Consider the following 19,204-nt stretch of genomic DNA (forward strand, 5'->3'; position numbering starts at 1 on the left):
GTACTCTATTCAGGTTCTTCCTTGAAGCCAGTTGGAGTTTGTTGAATTTATAACTGGGTGGTAAGATTATTGAGGCACCAGAATGGGACAGGGTAATTCACTGAAAGGAACTTTGGACTTGAGATGACACTTGAAGTTGATCCATAGCACAGACAGTAGGCAGTTATGCTCCTTAGAGTCATTCACTTAACTAGGAATCAAAATCAGGACCCAATTTGAAGTTCTGAGTTTCTTCCAACTTTAGTTTTCCCATCTAATAACAAGAACTTTTTGTGCTACCTCCCTCACAGGGTTGTGAGAAAAGAATTTTTGGAATCAAAGCACTATAAAAATGGAAGTTATCTGATGATGTTTATCATCATTGCTGTGAGTCAACAGTCACTTCCGGGCCTGAATTTTCTTATTTCTGAAATGACAGAATTAGAAAAGATGATTACCAAGAATTTATTAAGCCTCTACTATATGCTAGGGTCTGGAAATACAAATATATGATCTCTCCTCAAGGAGTTTACATTTTAACAAAGAGGCAAGAGCTCAATATTATTTGGTTCTGTGATATGAGGTGGACAGAGCCAAACCACAAGAATGATATTCCTATGCACATACTTTCATGATGTAGTCAAAGTAGGTTATGAATTAGACTGTTTCTGGAGGTCAGTTTGCTCTTGATCAAGTTGAGTGGGGACCTCTCCAGCCTCAGCTCCTGGAGGGAAGACAACAGTCGCATATGTCACAGGCTTAGAGCTGAAATGGACCTTGGGTTCCGATTTAGTTGGAGGAGGTGGAGGTGGTGGCTTTCCTGTTGGGGGACCTAAAGGCAGATTTGTGTAGGTAGTATCATCTAAGGAGGGTGGAGTCTCCAGCTTGACATAAGGTATAGTTGATGTCTCTTCGGCAGGTGTCCAGGTATCCTGAAATGGCAGTAAACAAACAAACAAAAAAAAATTATGCAATCTTTCATCTATCCCACAGAAGGGAGTAAAATGGGATACCAAGCCTAGATCAGTCTTGGAAATATAGTTAGGAGTATCTCTTGTCCTTTTTGATCAATTAAATAGAATATTACTCTTTCTAGATCTTGAGAAGTAGAGATAGAATATAGTCTTTTTGGCAGGGGGAAGTCCAAATACATAAGGCTGCCTCAGGGTGGGAATACAGGAACAGCACAAATAATAATCATTGTTCAAGTCTGTGGAGTTGGGTATGGGACCAGTGAGTTCTGAATCTCAGGTCGCCTCTTCACCTTCCTGACTCCTAGTTTCACTCAGTGATAAGATCATAGAAAGATGTGGTGTTGGGAACACAGAGGGGTCTCTTACCAAGGCTGGTGCTTCCCTGTTTTGGGATCGTGCACAAATGTTCAGCTTGCCTCCTGGAAAGACAGATGAGAACGCATTTTTTTCTTACAGTCCTGGACTGTTAACGCTTTTCTTCAGATCTACTCAACATCTCCTCCTACATAAACTTTCCCTAAGCACCTTTCCCTACTTTCTTTAGATCCACTAACCCTTCTCCTTCAATCTCTCTCAGCCCTCTTTCACTTTTCACTTACAGCCTTCCCTACTCCACTTGTTGACCCACCCTTAGCACCATCAACTACCCTTTCTCAAATCTTCCTCTCTTTTCAAAGTCATAAAGAAAAAGCCCAACTGAAGCCGCTTTTTGATGTAATAGGGAGATAAAAGCCAAGCTAGAGGCCTAGCTTATTTTAACCTGGGAAATATGACTATTGAATGCTACCTTAGTAAAACAAGAATGAAATCAAGAAATGGGGAGGTCACTTACCTCTCCTTCCCGCTATCACAGCCAATGCCACAGCAGCCACAAGTAGCAGGCTCAGGAGAAGCACAGAACCCCAAATCAAGGGAATGCTAAAGGACAAAAATGTGGTGAACTCAGCTTTTGGGCCTAAAGATAGTTAAAGATAGACTCAAGAAAGCCTTAGTATCAGAGCAGGACAAGGACAAAAGAGGTCTTCAGAGAGCTCTTAGTCATAGCTTAGTTCTTGACAAAGACATGGATAAGAAGGCAAGCTGCTTTGGGTTATTCACAGGGTCTCCAGGTTGAGGGGGTTTTGAAGCTTTTTCTATTTTACAACTCATATTCTTTGCAGTCCAGTGACATTGGTCTCCACTGTTTCTCAAACAATAAGCTCCACCTTCCAACTGGCATTTTCTCTGCCTGTCCCCCATACCCAAAATGTTCTTTATTTCAGCCTCTTGACTTCTCTGATTTTTTTTCAAGTCTCTCTTAAAATCTCATCTTCTACAGGAAATCTTTCCTCACTTCATTTTAATTCTGGTATCTTCTTTCTGTTGATTATCTTCAATTTCTGTATATAGTTATCTGCATGTTGTGTCCCCCATTGAACTCCTTGAGAAAGGGACTATCTTATGCTTTTTTTTTTTTTTTTTTTATCTCCAGCACTTAGCTCTGAGCCTGGTACAAAGTAGGTACTTTATCAATGTTTCATGACTGAATTATTGACTTGTTTATCACTTTTCCTGTATTAATTAGTCAGCTGGGAGAAGGGACCTCAGTCTGATCCACCAGATTTAGTCCTGGAGAGAGAACAATGTCTCTTTTTTGGTCCTTAGGGAATAAGGGAGATAGTCACTGGGTGACTCAGTCCTTCCATACCTTCGACCACCCTGGTAAGTTAGCAAACTATGCTGCCTGGGCACCAGCTCAGATCTAGTATTGCATAGTCTGTATATTTCAAGCTAGAGATACTCAAAATTCAACTTGTCCAAAATTGAACTTATCTTTCTATTTACCTAGCCACCACTTAATTCAACTCCCCCATCATCTTTTGTTTAGACTGTTGTGATCAATAATCTGTTGGTAAATAATAGCTAGCTTTCAAGAAAGAAGAATAGCTTGCAAAAAACAGATTTTTAAATTTAATTGCATTATAACATTTCCTCCATTACTTTCTTGTCTAGGCAACCAACAAAGAAATAAATAAATCTCTGATTTTAGCATTTGTTGATTTCTGAGGTACAGGTGCTCACACTAAAAATTTAATGATCTATCTACTTTCTGTATAAACTGGCTCTTACATTCTTCTAATTGTGATAGTCTCCTAATTTGTCTTCCTACTTCAAATCTCTCAACACCCCAATTCATCTTACATGCATCTGCTAAAGTGATTTTTTTTCTTCCAACCAGATCACCCACCTACTCAATTTACTCCAGTGGCTCACTAATTCTTGGCTCTGTGATAAAATAATATACTTCTGTTTTAAAGTTCTTCACAACCTGGTCCTATTCTAATTTTCAGCATCAGTACATATCACTCATTATATATTACTATAGTAGATTGTTAAGTGGTATAGTGGATGCAGCAGGAAGATGTGAATTCAAATCTAGTCTCAGACACTTACTATCAAGTTCTTAGACAAGTCATTAAACCTCTGCATGCCTAAGGTTCCTCATCAGTAAAATGGGGATAATAACAGCCCCTATCTCACAGTGTTGTTGTGATCAAATTCAATTATATTTACAAAGTTCCTGTCATATAGTAGACAATTATGATGATGATGATGGTAGCTTATTATTATATTATAAATTACTCCCCTTTCTACACTCTGCTGTTCAGCCCAATTGGCTTTCTCTGTTGCTCATATATATATATTCCCTCTCTAATTTCTTTATATATACTGTCTCCTCTAGTTGGAATGTATTCTTTCCTTACCTTTGCTTTACAAAATGTCTCTTTCCTTCAGGATGCAGCTTAAACATCACTTTCTATAGAAAGCCATTCTCCTTCTCCCACCCTTGTTACTGCATTCTCTCTTTAACTATCTTATATTTAACTGTCTTGTATGAATTCTGTCCATCCTTATGTATATATGTAATAGGAGAAAATAGAATCTATCCCTCTATAGAATGGAAGCTCCTTGAGGATAGGGATTGTATCATTTTTTGTCTTTGCATCCCCAGCATCTAGCCTAGTACACCATAGTGACTTTAATAAATGCTTGTTAATTGATTTGATTGATATAGTACCTCCAATCTTCTCTGTTGGGCTCCATGGGGCTGAAGGTTGGGCTGCTTGCAGGATATCCCATAGGAGCTAAAGTCAAAGTTTCTCTCCAATAGTCATCATCCTCTTCATCCTCCCTTGAGTCTGAAAAGACACACATCCCACCCACCCCCCAAAGAGAGAGGAATTGGTTAACTAATTGAGTACATGTAGAACCCCACAACCTGAAAAGGCCTGGAGGGCTAATGGTGGAAAGCCGGGAAGGTAGTGAGGATATAAATAAGGAGGCAGTAGGGTTTAAGGTTGGAAAAAACAAACTATAAATGAGGTTTTGTGATTAAGGTGAGATGTAGTAAACATTCTTAAAATTATTTTTTTAAACAAATTCAATTGAGTAGGTAGGAAGAGATGTTTGCATATATAAATTTTCATAGGCTACTAGGGATACCTCAGGCTTTTGGGGAGGATAGGGTTGGGATAGGTATGATGGATAAAGCTGGGCTATGGAGGAACTGAAGCAAAATTTCTTGTGTTCCCATTTTGACTCATAATTCTGTTAAACTCAGTTTATTATATGTTGCTAGTAGATTATTAAATGCTACCTAAGTACATGCTTTGTGACAAAGCTCAAGTTGCTATATGCCAGGTATGACTATGAGAAAATGGAGAAGATTGTTAAGGAAAGAGGTAAGCAGATAGAAAGATGATAAATCTAGAGGTGGGGAAGCAAGAGCAGAAGTAGAGATAGCTTGAGCAGAGCTGAATTGTCCACAGACATGATTGGCACTGTGTCCAATGAGAAGCAAAAATCTATAAAAAATTACCATTTGAAATTTTACTGAATAAGAACTGCAACTAAGATCTATTACTAAATATAACAAAGATCTTTTATTAGTGGGGGGGAGGGGGAGGGAGAGAAGTAGTCTAGGGTTGTGATTTCAATGAGATGTTGAATTCCTAATAAGAAAAGTCCCCCTACCCTTACAGATCAGTAACTATTCTGCAACTTATGGATTTAGGAGCAACTTTGTGTATACATATACATATATATATATATATATATATATACACATATATATATATGTATGTATATAAACATATATATGTGTATGTATCTACTCTATATATCTCTGTGTGTGTGTATATATATGTTGGAATCTTTACAAACTGTTAAGTCATTAGAGTTGATAGAGACAATAATTATCTAATTTAGCATCATTCAGTATCACTGATCTGATCTTACAAGGAGATGTTTTGGGCCAGAATCTGAAACAAGGTACTACATAGAACTAATTGATACAATGTTTGTGTTCACACCTTTACTCATTGGAGTTCACAAGTATGGGAGATTCACAAAGTAAACTTTGTAACTTTGTGAATTTCCCAATTGTTGATGAGACTATTGCAGTACTTCAGAGCTTACAGGAATTATTGGATTCCTGGCACATGAACTAATGGACAATGGATTCCTTTTGGACTATTTCTAGGACTTATGGACATATATAAATTCTCATGTAGATTCATGTTATTTGTTACATTACTACTAGCCTGTGTTATATTGCTGTGTACTTATGTAAATTATGTGTAATGCCTCCTATATTGATGGATTTACATATATCTTGTATATCTGTTTCAAGTTCTGGCCCATATTGATGGATTTATGTGTATCTGTTTAAAGTGAGCCCCTTCAGAAACCCGCTAATCTGATTGGATTTCCTATTTCCTTTGGTGTTTTTATCTCCCTTCCTGAGATATCAGGGAGGGTGTGGCCACTTTCTTTTTATGGTGTTTTCACTCTTTTTTTGAGCAGTCAGGGAAGGCGTGACCACCTTTTTTGAGGGGTTCTCACCTCCTTGAGAAGTCAGGGAGGACAGGACCACCTATGTTCTAAAACAAAAGAAAGTGGGAGATGTTGGAGTCTTTATAAATTGTTAAGTCATTAGAGTTGATAGAGACAATAATTATCTAATTTAGCATCATTCAGTATCACTGATCTGATCTTATAAGGAGATGTTTTGGGCCAGAACCTGAAACAAAGTACTAAGTAGAACTAATTGATACAATGCTTATGTTCATACCTTTACTCATTGAAGTTCACAAGTATGGGAGATTCACAAAGTTAACTGTATAACTTTGTGAATTCACACCTCCCTTAGGTGTGCCTCCACAAGGAGGAGTCAACCTTTGGAAGATGATATATAAGAAGCAGACTCAGTCAGAAGTTCAGCTGAATTAGATTGGAGAGGAGCACCCTGGGTCAGACACAGCGCACTCTGGGAGAGCCAGAAGCCCTCTCTCAGAGGCAAGAAAGATTCATTACAACTTTTAATGAGGGGAGCATCAAATGAGTTCAGCCAGAAGCCCTCTCTGAGTGAGGAGTTTTACTTCAGAACATTGACTGGGGTCGAAGAGGAGCACTTTGGGAGATTGAGAGCCAGAAGCCCTCTCTCAGAGGCAAGACAGATTCAACTTGGAGCTGGCTGGGCTGAAGGACAAACCTTTGGATTTGGAGACATTCGGAGGGAGCTCTTGGAACCAAGCAGAGAGATAGGCCTCCAAGCTAACTGGGCTATATTGGAGACAATAAAAGACCTGAACTTTTATCACCTGGCCACATTTTGAGGTGATTATTACTTTCAATTGCAACTAAGGCTGCCTCCAGAAAACCTCCCAGAGAAACCTGCTCTCTCCCAGAGAGAACTATTATTATTTTAAAAGAAAAAAATCACAACATATATATATATATATTCATGTATATATGTGGCTATGTGTATACACATGTCTGTATAGTTTTCTATACCTATTTTACTTAAAGCCATTGCCTGATTGGGAATTCTTTATATTGATATAATATTGGATTCTTACATCAACACATGCACATATAGATAACACATAGATAAAACATAGACTTAAATTTTGTTCTGGATTTACAATTACTTATTATAGGAAACTCTTGATCAGAAAACTCCTTTCATCAATAGATCTGCAGCCACCTACAACTTGCAGCCTTAAAGAGTTACCTGAGACACTGAGAGTAAGTTATTTTTCCAGGATTACATAGTCAAGATGTGTCCAAGGTGGTACTTCTAACTCTGGGACTAGCTCTCTATTCATTATGTTGTGATAACTGTATGTATATGCAGATAAATATAAATATCATATAGCTATATAGATGCAACTATGTTTACATCTGTGTGTCTATATATGTGATTAGTGCATGCATACATAAAGGATAGACACACTACCCAAAGAATTTAAAAATACATCAATTAAAAGTCAGCCCACTCTACTACACACGTTGGAAAACAATTGAGGCTACTCCTGGGCTTCTCTTCCTCTTATCTCTCATCCGTCCAACATCCCATAGAAATTTATTATGGCTTGGATTCCCTATGTTTGTGTTGGTGCAGTAAGAAAAATTTCAGATTAGGAATCAGAACAAACTCCAACTTTGTCACTTACTGCCTGCCTCAGTTTCCTTATTTGTAAAATTAGGAATAGAACTTCAAGCTCTAAATCTATGACCTCTTCCCCAATCATGCTATCTCTTTCCTTATTCAGAAAAGAAACTGAACTCTATCAGGGAAGGGAAGCAATGTCCTCAGCAAACTGAGGCATCAAACCCTACAATATTAAGAAGAGAGATGGAAATTAGGTAAATTTATGACAATGAAATAATTGTGCAAGAAGAGAACCCTAGAATGCTCAAACTGTAAGAAATCTTAGACATCACCAAAGCCTAATTTCCTTATTTTAAAGATGAAAAAACTAAGACTCAGAGAAAGAGAAGTAGTTATTCTCCTAGGTTCCTATAATACATGAACATTTTTATGGGGTAGTCATGTTTATTTTAGGGACAACTAGGTGGTACAATGGATAGAGTACTGGGCCTAAAATTAGGAAGACCTGAATTCAAATGTGTCCTCAGACATTAACTAGCTGTGTGACCCTGAGTAAGTCACTTTACCCTGTTTGCCTTAGCTCACTGGAGAAGAAAATAACAAAACACTCCAATATTCTTGCCAAGAAAGAGTATAACCCATGGAGTCATGAAGAGTTAGACACAACTGAACCATGTTTATGTTATTTCTAAGAATGTTTAAAAATAATACAAGAATCCTCCTCATCATGTTTTCAGAAAGGCCTGCAGAGACATACATGAACTGATACTAAGTGAAGTGAGTAGAAGCAAGAGAACATTGTTCATAGCAACAAGATTATGTAATGATTAACTGGCATAAACTTGGCTCATTTCAACAGTGAGATGATTCAGTCCAATTCAAATAAACTTGTGATGGAAAAAGCCATCTCCATCCAGAAAGAGGACTACAGGAACAGAATGTAGATCACATTATAATATTTTCACCTTAGTTGTTACTGTTATTGTTTGCTTTTTTTCTTTTCTCATTTTTTTTGGCTTTTTGATCTGATTTATATTTAGAAGAATTGCACATGTTTAACCTATATTGGATTACTTGCTTTCTGTGGAAGTGGAGTGAGGATGAGAGGGAGAGAAATTTGGAACACAAGATTTTGCAAGGGTGAATGTTGAAAACTATCTTTGTATGTATTTTGAAATGTAAAAAATTATTATTAAAAAAATTTTAAAGAATCTTCCCCATCCCCATGACATAAATTCTAGAGGCCCCTGTGACTAAAACAAGTTCAACCATTTACCAGGTTCTCCCTGCCCGCCCATTTTCTTTCCAACCTTCCTCTTCAACAAAAATTTCAGTTCTTAGAAGAATAGATTTAGAGCTAAGCACTACTTGAATTCTTTCATTTAAATATGATGAAACTAAGATCTAGAATGGTTAAAGCTACATAAGATTTAAATCTAGGTACCATTTCCAATGTGCCAACTGTCTTTTTGGGTCCTAGACTTAATTGGGTGCTAATAATCTGAATATTTCTCTCCACCTTTAAGGATCCTTCCCCCCAGGATTTCATTTCCAGTCCTATGAAATTTGTCTCCACTCTACACTGTTCCCTCTTCCTAAGAATGGATCACTTGTTATATATACCCAACAGCAGCCTAACCTCCAGATCTCATCCATCTAGTTCTTGACCCACTCTGATTCTACCATAAATATATATATGTGTGTGTATGTGTGTGTGTGTGTGATTTCAAAATTTTATGACTACAGGCTAGACATTTCTTTATTGTTATTCATTTATTTTAGTTGTGTCCAACACTTGGTGATCCCATGTGGGGTTTTCTTGGCAGAAAAACTAGAGTGGTTCGCCATTTCCTTCTCCAGCTCATTTTATAGATAAAGATACTGAGATAACAGGGTTAAGTGACTTGCTCAGGGTTATGCAATTAAGAAGTAATTGAGACCAGTTGAATTATCTTCCTGATTCCACATCCTGGGCTCTATCCACTCATCTTCCCCTAGTTGCGCAATGACAATTTATTGAAAAGCACTTAAGGATTTAACAATTCAGCATTTTTTCAGCTTCTGAATTCATTATGACCTACATATATACATAGTTCCTATACACATACACATAAGTTCATTTTAAAAAGATAAAATTGTACATTTTAAATAAAAAAGGATTAAAACTAACACCTCAAACTCACCACTAGAGACAAGCTGAAAAAATTCATATCCCCCCTGTCTTTGCAGAGGGTGGGGGACTATAGGTGTGGATTATTGAATATACTGTCAGACATGGCTAATGTGTTGGTTGGTTTTGCTGAATTATACTATTTATTTTTTTTTTTTTTATTTATTTTTTTTGTCATAAAGAAAGACTATCTGGCCAGCAGAGGGATAGCAATATATTTAGAGGAGAACAAGATGAAAAATAAAAGATATCAATAAAATTAGGTCCAACCTTTATCCCCTAATATGAATAAAAATCAGAGGATCTGTGGTTTCATTGAAATGGGAAACCTCCTTCAACTAAGGTTAAAAAATAAATAAACCAGCAGCTTAGGTCAAATTTAGAAAGGATCTTACAGGTTATCTAATCCAACTCTATGTCTCTGTTTTGCAATTAAGGACACTGAAACCTAGAAAAGTTAAAAAAAAAAAAAGTAACAAGTCACATAGGAGATTAAGGATTTAAACCCAGGTTTTCTTAACTCCACATCAGGTGCTCAATATACTACATAACACTGCTTAAAAAAAATAATACCTGAATTTAAAAAGAAAAATTGTTCTATGTTGAAAATATTGATTAAATAGAGGAAGATATGCTGGGGAGGGTGGGAGAAGCCAGGGAGGAAAGTATGTTCTCTTCTATTCAGATGACTGAGGATCCAACTCAGTGTCAGAGACCAACAACTTATCTGGGTCTCACCACCCAGAGTGGCTTCCTCCCCTTGGAGAGGCAGGAAAGGATATTATCATCTTCTTCCCATGACTTGCCATTGGGAGGCACCCTCAAAGGGACCTAAGAGTCATGGTTACTAAATTAAAAGTGTTTTCCCAAATACTCACCTGGAGAAGATACTTGCAGAATAAACGTGTTCAGGGGACGGAGCCCAGTGCTTGTCTCCACCATGCAGCCGTATTTGCCAGAATCCTCCACCTGCACATCATTCATCACCACTTCTAGTAAGCCTTCACCCAAGTCGGTGAGGTAGGCCTTTTTACTACCTGGCCTTCTCCTGTCCACAGCCGAGGTGACAAGCAGTTGGCATTTCACCAGGGAGAATTGACACCACACCTTCCGGGCCCGGGCATCCTCTGGGTCATAGTGGCACTGCAGGGATATTGAACTACCGGCTGTGGTCTGTAGTACTTCAGGAGCATCTTCTGCCCTGCAACCTGAGGGAGAAAGAGGGCATGGTGTGGGTAGGTGGTACACCTTGCATCAGTACCTAACACCCATAGGCACAATGGTAATAGGGAAAGAAGACTGATCTCTCTTTCCCTTCTGACTTTAGGAGGTTGAATGGATAATACTCTCTAACTGGAAGGGACCATAGCGATATCTGAGGCAGGAGTTTTTCTCTCCCTCCTTTCCTCCCTCTCTGTTTCTGTCTCTGTCTCTCTGTCTCTTTCAGTATAGGTGTAATCCCTATTTATTTTTTTAATATTTTATTTTATTTAATAATAACTTTATATTAACAGAACCCATGCCAGGGTAATTTTTTTACAACATTATCCTTTGCACTCATTTCTGTTCCTATTTTTCCCCTCCCTCCCCCCACCCTCTCCCCTAGATGGCAAGCAGTCCTTTATATGTTAGATATGGTGTAATCCCTATTTAGAATAGTGGTTTTAAATGCATAATATAAAATATACAGTATCACCAAGGAAAACAATTATTAAAATGAAAGAAAAGAAAAAAATTTACATTCAATTTCATGGTCCCCCTGAAATCTGCCTCATAGACTAGACTAAGAATCCCTGATCTAAGGAGCCAAAAGGGGCAAGAGGCTGCCTAGGGCATCAGTGCCAAGTAGGACCATGGGGGTATCTGATGCTGAGGACCTAGGAGGTCTCCTTTCCAAAGAGAGAGTATCTAGCCCCCTTCAGACCTTACCTGTCATACCCAGGAGAAAAAGTAAGAGTAGGGTGAAGCTCATGGTGGGACAAGCTAGAGGCTCCACTGTCCAGGGAACAGACTAAGCTCAGAGACTCAGTCCAGAGAATGATAGAGGGCCCTCCCAGATGCAGGAAATGCTTTCTCAGTGTATAGTCACATGGGTCTCCCAATGACCAAAGTAGGGGCAGCTCACTAAACTACAGCTCTAGAAAGGTAGAGAACCACTCTATTTTTCCAGGATGAAAAACAAACTTCCATTTGACATTTAAAGCTCTTTGTAATCTAGCTACAGATTCCTACCTTTCTAGATTTATTGATTACATTTTACTCTGCTTTCCATATTCCAGCCATATTGACTCAATTGTTCTTCCTGTGCTGTAATTTTATTTCCCCCTTGATAACTGCACATTCTATGGCAGGAATGTTCTCTTTTCTCAACTCCAATTCTTGGAGCTGCTATTGCCTTTCAAAATTCTATTCAAACTTCACCCCCTTCTTCTTGATTTCCCCACTTGTTATTAATTCTCAAATTCCATCTTGTAATTACTTATCTGTGTACATGTTGTAGCATTCCTCCCACTCCCCATCCCACCTTCGACACAGAGACATGGAAGCTTCTTGACAATTCCAGAATGCCTTACTTTTGTCTTTGTACATCCAGTGGCCAGCATGATGAATAGAACAGTTAATATAATATATGTGAGTTTTATATATATATATATATATATATATATATATATATATATAGTTAATTATTATTTTAATTAAATTAATTAAAACCTTTTTTGGTTGATTGAGAATTTTTCTAAGTGCAAATCTTTCTTCCTGAAGTGATTAAAGAATCCTAAAATATCAGAGTTAAGACTTTTAGAGATCATCTAATACAACTCCTCCTTCAGTTCCATCCCCTCACTCAATCAAAGTTAGTCCCTATAGCTACTTCAATGAATTAGTGGCAAAACTGGAATGAGATCCCAGAAGGCTTGTGGCTACTTGAAAATAGTGGAAGAGAGAAATAGACTCTTTGGGATCTTGGAATCATATAGTTCTAAGATATCAATGCTCAGAAATACCTTAGAGACAATTTCATCTTAGAAAAGATGAAACTTTGATAAGGAAATGGGATGTCCCTTCTTCCTTATCATAGAAACTAATTAGTGAGCTCTTTGGAGCAGTGGATATAGTTCCAGGGCTGATGGCTCTCAGGTTGATTCCAGATTTGGCTGTGAGTTTTCATTATTCTTATAAAGGACTTGTTTGTCAGTTTCTCAGAGGGGAGGTGATAGCCTCAGTCACCAACTTCCACAAGTTTCCCCTACTAGCTCTCCAGTCAAGAAAACAAAAACAAAACAAACAAACAAACAAACAAACAAAAAAAAAAAAAAAACTGGGGAGAGATGAGGTGTGGAGGAAAAGGAAAGATAACAATTGTTCCCTTTAAATAGAGACCCTGGCATTTTTCCCCTTTCACCCCCTGTACTTGCCAATACCTACCAGATCTATGGTCTCCTCTCATTCCCAACTCTCTTTGAAAAGTCTGGTTACAAAATGATAAATGTTGGAGGGAATATGGGAATAAAGAGACACCAATGCTCTGTGGAGAAGTGGGAAATTATTTTGGGCATTCTAGAAGAAAAGTCCTTCACTATTTGGCTCTCTCCCCCTTTCTAGTCTTCTTCTCCCTTATTCCTTATCCCTTGTACTCTGTGATCCAGTAACACTGGACTCCTTGAAATTCCTTGCATAAGACATTCCATCTCTCAAATACATTTCTCTCCCTCCTCATCTCTGCCTCATGACTTTCCTGGCTTCCTTCAAGTACCAGCCAAAATCTTATCTTCAATAAGAAGCTTTTCCTGATCTTCCTTAATCCTAATGTCTTCCTCCTGTTGATTATCTTCAGTTGATCCTATATACATTTTGTTTGAATCTGGATGACTGAGAAAATGCTGCTGTGAATTTCTACATGAAGATCAAAATAGAGGAAAAGTTCTTATGGATATAAAAAAATGATCCTTATAGTTGTACTTTAAAAAATTACAACAAAAAAATTGAAGGAATGTAGGTGCTCATTGTTTGGATAAATTGTGGTCTATTAATATAACAGTATTATTGATAAGGTTAGTGGCAGGCTCAAGATTCAGGGAACCAAATGAAGAGGTTCAGGATTGTGTTTCCAAATGATGAGGTTCGGCGTAGAGTTCCTCGATTCATCTAGGATTCAGCACAGGGTAGGAAATTGTGGGACTTCCTTCTGGCAGTGCAGAAGTTCTTCATAAAGGAATTTATGAACCCGAAAAATTAGACAGGTAAAAGAAGTTTATTTTTGGCATTGGGAAGTTAGCCTTTGCTATGCATGAATAGAAAGATTGAATTCCTTGGTGGCAAAGTCCTGACAGAGAAGTAAAGTTTCTAGCAGAGAAATCCCGACAGAGAGGTATAAAGTTTTGTTAGGGAAATAGGTGAGAAAGAGATAAAGAGAGAGTAATGCTGAAAGAGAATATCATTTCAGTGGGCAGAGAGTTGCAGCTTATGCCAAGGAGAGAGAAGTTTCTTGGCATAAACATGGCATGGCATGTTAGGTCCTCTGCAAGGACTGAACCCCAAGTTGCCTCTTTTTATAATAGAAGCCTTGACTAGCAGCTCTTGGTGGGGGCTGGGTGCAATTTGAGCTAGAATCAGAATAGAAAATCTTGGAATTGGATGAGTGTCTCTGGACTAATCTCCACCTCAATGGAAAGCTTAATCAGTAGTGAGTGTTATCAATGGGAGTGGTGCCCTTCTCTCAGGATAACAGAAGGAAGCTGTTTATCCTGTTTCCCTCAGGTGGGGTCTTTTACAAAGTCCAGGATTCAAGGCTTGAAGGAGTTTGAGAGAGAGAGAGAGTTTCAGAGTCCCGCCTTCAGTTTCAGGCTTCCCTCGTCATTATCATGCTTTAAAAATAATGAATATGAATCATAAGAATTGAAAGAGATTTTAGATGCTATAAAGTCCATTTGAAAAATGAAAAATTTGAAAAAACTGAAATTAACTGAGGTTAGTTGACTTTCTCAGGTCGACGCAGGATTTGAACCCATATCTTATTCTTTATGTGCATTACATCATCTTTCTACTCTGAAGAAGTCAGAGAAAGATATATATATATATATATATATATATAAACTGATATGTAGTGTTGTAGCACTACAAACAGAATCAACTAAACAATTTATATTATACAACAAAATAGAAAACAACATTGAAAGGCTTTTGGAATTCTAATCCAATTTAGTACACCAATTAGGTGTAGTAGTCAGAATGAATATAGTGAACCACATATGGTCTGGCCAAGAAAATGTTATCTCTCTTATCCTGAACAAAAACTTCCTTTAATGCAACCTAAGTGTTTTTGACTGTCTTATACTGTTTACTCATATTAAGCTTATAGTTCACTCAAAGCCCAATTTTTTTTCAAATGTCTGATGTTTTTAGATCACTGTTCTTAAAATATTTCATTTAAAATTAGCATTTTAAAATTAACTTCTTGAGATGGAGTTGGGGGCAAAAGGGCCACTCCAAGAGGCATGTGAGGATGGAGAAAGAGAAAAAAGGAAAAATGACCCAATGTATGTGCTTATGTTTGTACTGCGTGTGCATCTGCTCGAGCACAAATATTAAAAGCAGGTGTTAAGGTTAGAGGATCATAAGAACATAAATTTAGAGGTTAATGGGACCTCAAAGACAACCAAATCCAACTCTTTCATTTTAAAGATGAGGAGATTGAAGTCTGGGCAGATTAAGTCATGGACCTTTATCCTACTTCCCAGCTCTGTCCTTGGACTGACAGCTTCTCTTCCTCTATTCCGTGAGAATGAAGTGACTTGTGGGTTAGCGCAAATGAGGCAAGTCCACATGCTACTGAGTCATCAAAGCAGAGACAGATGCTGACAAAGACTGCCATCACAGGAAAGCAGGGATGGTTGTAAAGAGGGAAACTTAAGGATGAGGGAGATAAAGGTAAAGTCAAAGATTTTGGAAGAAGGGAAGTAGACAAAGTTGACATTATAGCTTGGGAGGCAATGGGGGAAATTGGGGGGCGGGGAGGAGAGGAATGACAGGAAGAAGTAGAAAGAGTGGGATCCAGGACTAGGACGGATTGAGAAGAGATCTTGGGGGAGACAATCAAGGTCAGAAATCTGGTACCAAGGTCCAGGGGAGTAGATGAAAGTTAAATTACATTAAGTAAAGGGTCTGGGATCTAGAAAACAGAGTAGGGGTAAACAAGAGAGTAGAGGGGAAAGGAGGAGGTGGGGGTCTGTGGTTTAGATTTGGAGGTAGAAGGGAGTAATGGGTTGGATGATGAAGTTGGGGGAGGGAGGGAAAGAAAGAGAGAGAGACAAACAGAGACAGAGTGACAGAAACAGACACAGAAAGAGACAGAGACAGAGACAGAGGCAAAGAGGGGGGGAAGGAGGGAAGAAAAGAGGGAGGGAGGGAGGGAAGAAAAGAGGAAGGGAGGGAGGGAAGGAAAGAGGGAGGAAGAAAGGAAGAAAGGGAGGGAAGGAGGGAAGGAGGAAAGGAAGGAGGGAAGGAGGAAAGGAAGGAGGGAGGGAGGAAAGAAAAGAAGGAAGGAAGGAAAGAGGAATTGTGTTCTGCCTGGCTCCAGAGGGGAAGATTGAAAGAAATTTCACTGACTCCACTTAATGCAAAAAGAAATCTAAACAACAGAACCATCCCAGAATAAAGAAAAGAAGTGAGGATTCTGGAAAGATAGTGGAATCGGTTGGTAAATTTCAAACTCTCCAGATTTCCCCCCACAAATAGAACAAATTTGTGCCTAAGGGAGAACACAGATTAGTGAAAAATCAAGAAGACTTGAGACAGAACAGTGTCCTCTGGGTATAGCCCAAGAAGATCTAAGAAGAAAGTCCCCAGCCCAGGATTATCCTGTCTGAAGTGCAGACACCTCTGGGCTATCTCCGCTGAAACATCAAATGGTGACCCCTGGGGCTAGCTGAATAAGGCTGGAGTCTCAACAGAAACCACAGAGACTTTCACCCTCAAGGTTTGAGTAAGGGAAGACAAGAGTGAACCTTGGATGCTTGGGAACACTAGGCTTAGCTGTGCTGCTGAGACGCAGCCCTGGTCAAAAAAGAACCATCACACCTGTGAGTGCAGAGGCAATGCAGCAGGGACACTACTGGCTGTGGGCACTTGTAAGAGGTGGAGCTCTTGGTTTGGGGTTTCTGATCAGAGGAGAAAGCTGAAGGGAAGCTTGAAACACGCCCCCTCCCCATGTCACAATACACTAATACCTGGGGAACACAATGTGAGGCATATCTTGATCCTGGCATAAAGCCCCAATTCAGGAATTAAAGCTTGGAAGATTAATAAATCCAAGAAGACATCAGCCACCATATTTTTAAATTTTTACAAACCTAAAGATTTCCCTAAAGGAATAACTGTTTATACTTCCTAACAAAGATTGAATTAAAAAAAAAATTTTTTTTCAGGGAAATTGAACCAATATCTCAAAGAAATGAAGTAAGAGTTTAAAAAAGATGAAATAAAGCTCTAAAGGAATGAATTAGAAGGTAAAATACATAACTCAGAAGAGAAAGTAGGAAACTCACTCAAGAAATGAACTCCCTGAAAACCAGAATAGACAAAAATTAGTGATTGAGAAAGCAAGAAATATTAGACCAGCATCAAAAGATTGGGGGGGAGCAGAAATCAAAGAAAATATAAAATATCTAGTGTCAAAAACAACCAACTTATGAAGCAGTTTAAGAAAAGAAAATTTAAGAATCATTAAACTTCCTGAAAACCACCATTAAAAAAAAAAAAAAGACTGAACACTATATTTAATGAAATCTTAAAACTGCCCAGATCTATTAGAATCAGAAGGCAAAATAAAGATAGAAAGAATTTATCGGGTCATCTCCTGAAAATTCCTTTCCCCAAAGGAAGTCACAGAATTGTCAGACAAAATGTAGTTTCTTCTTCAGAGAAAGAAACGTGTCACAAAGGCAAATGCTATAGGTTTACAAACCAAAAATACCTTGTTTTACAAAGCTGAGTATAATCAACATTCATTCATTCAATCATTTTTTTCCTTTCTTTCCATATGAATTAAGTTTTGTTTGTATTAACTGATGTTTGGGGTACATGAGTCTGCTTGGTTCTCATTGGCAATTGTAGCAGTTGGAAAATGGATTTCTGATGAAATAGAGAACTTTAAAGAATGATGAGTAGAAACTTTGAACTGCAAATAAAGGAATTAAGAGAAACCTAGACAGATAAATTAATTTGAGCATTTAGAAGGGGCCATATAATGAGGTTTGCTAACATTTTAATAGGGAGAAAAGAAATATGCTATGTCAGTTCTTACGTTATGTCAGAACCTTATTATTTTCAAATGGTATTGAGGGACTTAAATAAGAAAAACGAAAAGCCAGAGGTAGGTTTTAAGAAGGGGAAGAAAAGGAACAGTAAAAGGCAGCCACATGTGTAGAAAAGAATAAGATGTAATTTGCTATTTCTCTGAATTGCAGTGTGTAAGAAGAATATGTAAATATAGAGGAAGAGGTGGTGGGAATGAAGATAAAAATGAGCCTCTCTCTTATCTGAAATGGACAAAGGGTTGAACCCATTTACCCACAGACAGTTTAGTGTAAAAATACATCAAACTCAACATAGAAACAAGTAGGAATGGAGGAGATTATGTGAAAAAGGGGATAGTAACCAGCAGAACAAACTTCCTGATCCTGAAGAGAAGATTTTAAGAGGGAAAAATAAAAAGAAAAGAACTAGAATCTAAGAATCCTCATCAATTAAGTTATTCAATGTCTGAATGTTGTGACATCTACCTGTAATGGAATATAATTTCACCCAAAAAGAAAAATATATAATAGTATTTTATTTTACCCCAATTACACATCTAGACAATATTAGCATTCTTTTTTTTTTTAAAACCAATTCTGAGTTCCAAATTGTTCTCCCTCATTCACTCCCCAACCCCTCTTCCTAAAATGGTAGGCACTTTGATATAATTTATATAGATAAAATATATTTCCATATTAGTCAAAGTTATGAAGAAATAGATCAAAGGAGGGGAAAATCATGAAAACGAATAAAGCAGGTAAAAAAAGCTTCTATATACTTTCAATCCATCAATCCACATCTGGATATGGATAGCAGTTTCCTTCATGAGTACTTTGTACTTGTCTTGGATCATTGTGTTTCTGATCATCACACAATGTTGCTGATACTGTGTACAATATTTTCTTGCTTCTCACTTTTCTCTTTTTCAAGTCTTTCCTGGTTTTCCTGAAAGCTGACTGTTCATTATTTCTTATTGCACAATAGTATTCCATTAAATTCAAAATACCACAGCTTGTTCTGTCACTTCCAATTAATAGGCTTCCCCTCAATACCCAATATGACTGCAATTATTATTTTTGTACTTGCAGGTCCTTTCCCCTTTTTATGATATCTGGAACACAGAACTAGTGGTAGTACTGCTGGAACAAAGTATATGCCCAATTTCATTGCCCTTTGGCTATAGTACCAAATTGCCCTCCAGAATGGATCAACTCCCAATCTCAACAGTGCAAAAGTGCCCCAATTTTCCCACATTTATCATGTTTCTTTTTTGTCATATTAGAAAATCTGATAGGTGGGAGATAGTACCTCACAGTTGCTTTAATTTTCATTTTTCCAACCAGAAGTGAG

The 19,204-nt window shown here is 37.9% G+C and overlaps 1 protein-coding gene across 1 annotated transcript; it reads right to left on the minus strand.

Annotated features, from left to right (window-relative positions):
- Nucleotides 1-428: 428 nt before the first annotated feature.
- Nucleotides 429-11,606, minus strand: TREML1 (triggering receptor expressed on myeloid cells like 1). Its single transcript, XM_051996915.1, has 6 exons — nucleotides 11,489-11,606; nucleotides 10,438-10,767; nucleotides 4,012-4,132; nucleotides 1,786-1,871; nucleotides 1,320-1,372; nucleotides 429-911 (listed from the first exon to the last, which is right to left on the minus strand). Exons 1-6 carry the CDS (start codon nucleotides 11,529-11,531, stop codon nucleotides 630-632), a joined length of 915 nt encoding a protein of 304 aa, XP_051852875.1. The 5' UTR covers nucleotides 11,532-11,606; the 3' UTR covers nucleotides 429-629.
- Nucleotides 11,607-19,204: the final 7,598 nt, after the last annotated feature.

This window comes from Antechinus flavipes, chromosome 4, assembly GCF_016432865.1.
Source record: "Antechinus flavipes isolate AdamAnt ecotype Samford, QLD, Australia chromosome 4, AdamAnt_v2, whole genome shotgun sequence".
Taxonomy (NCBI): Eukaryota; Metazoa; Chordata; class Mammalia; order Dasyuromorphia; family Dasyuridae; genus Antechinus; species Antechinus flavipes.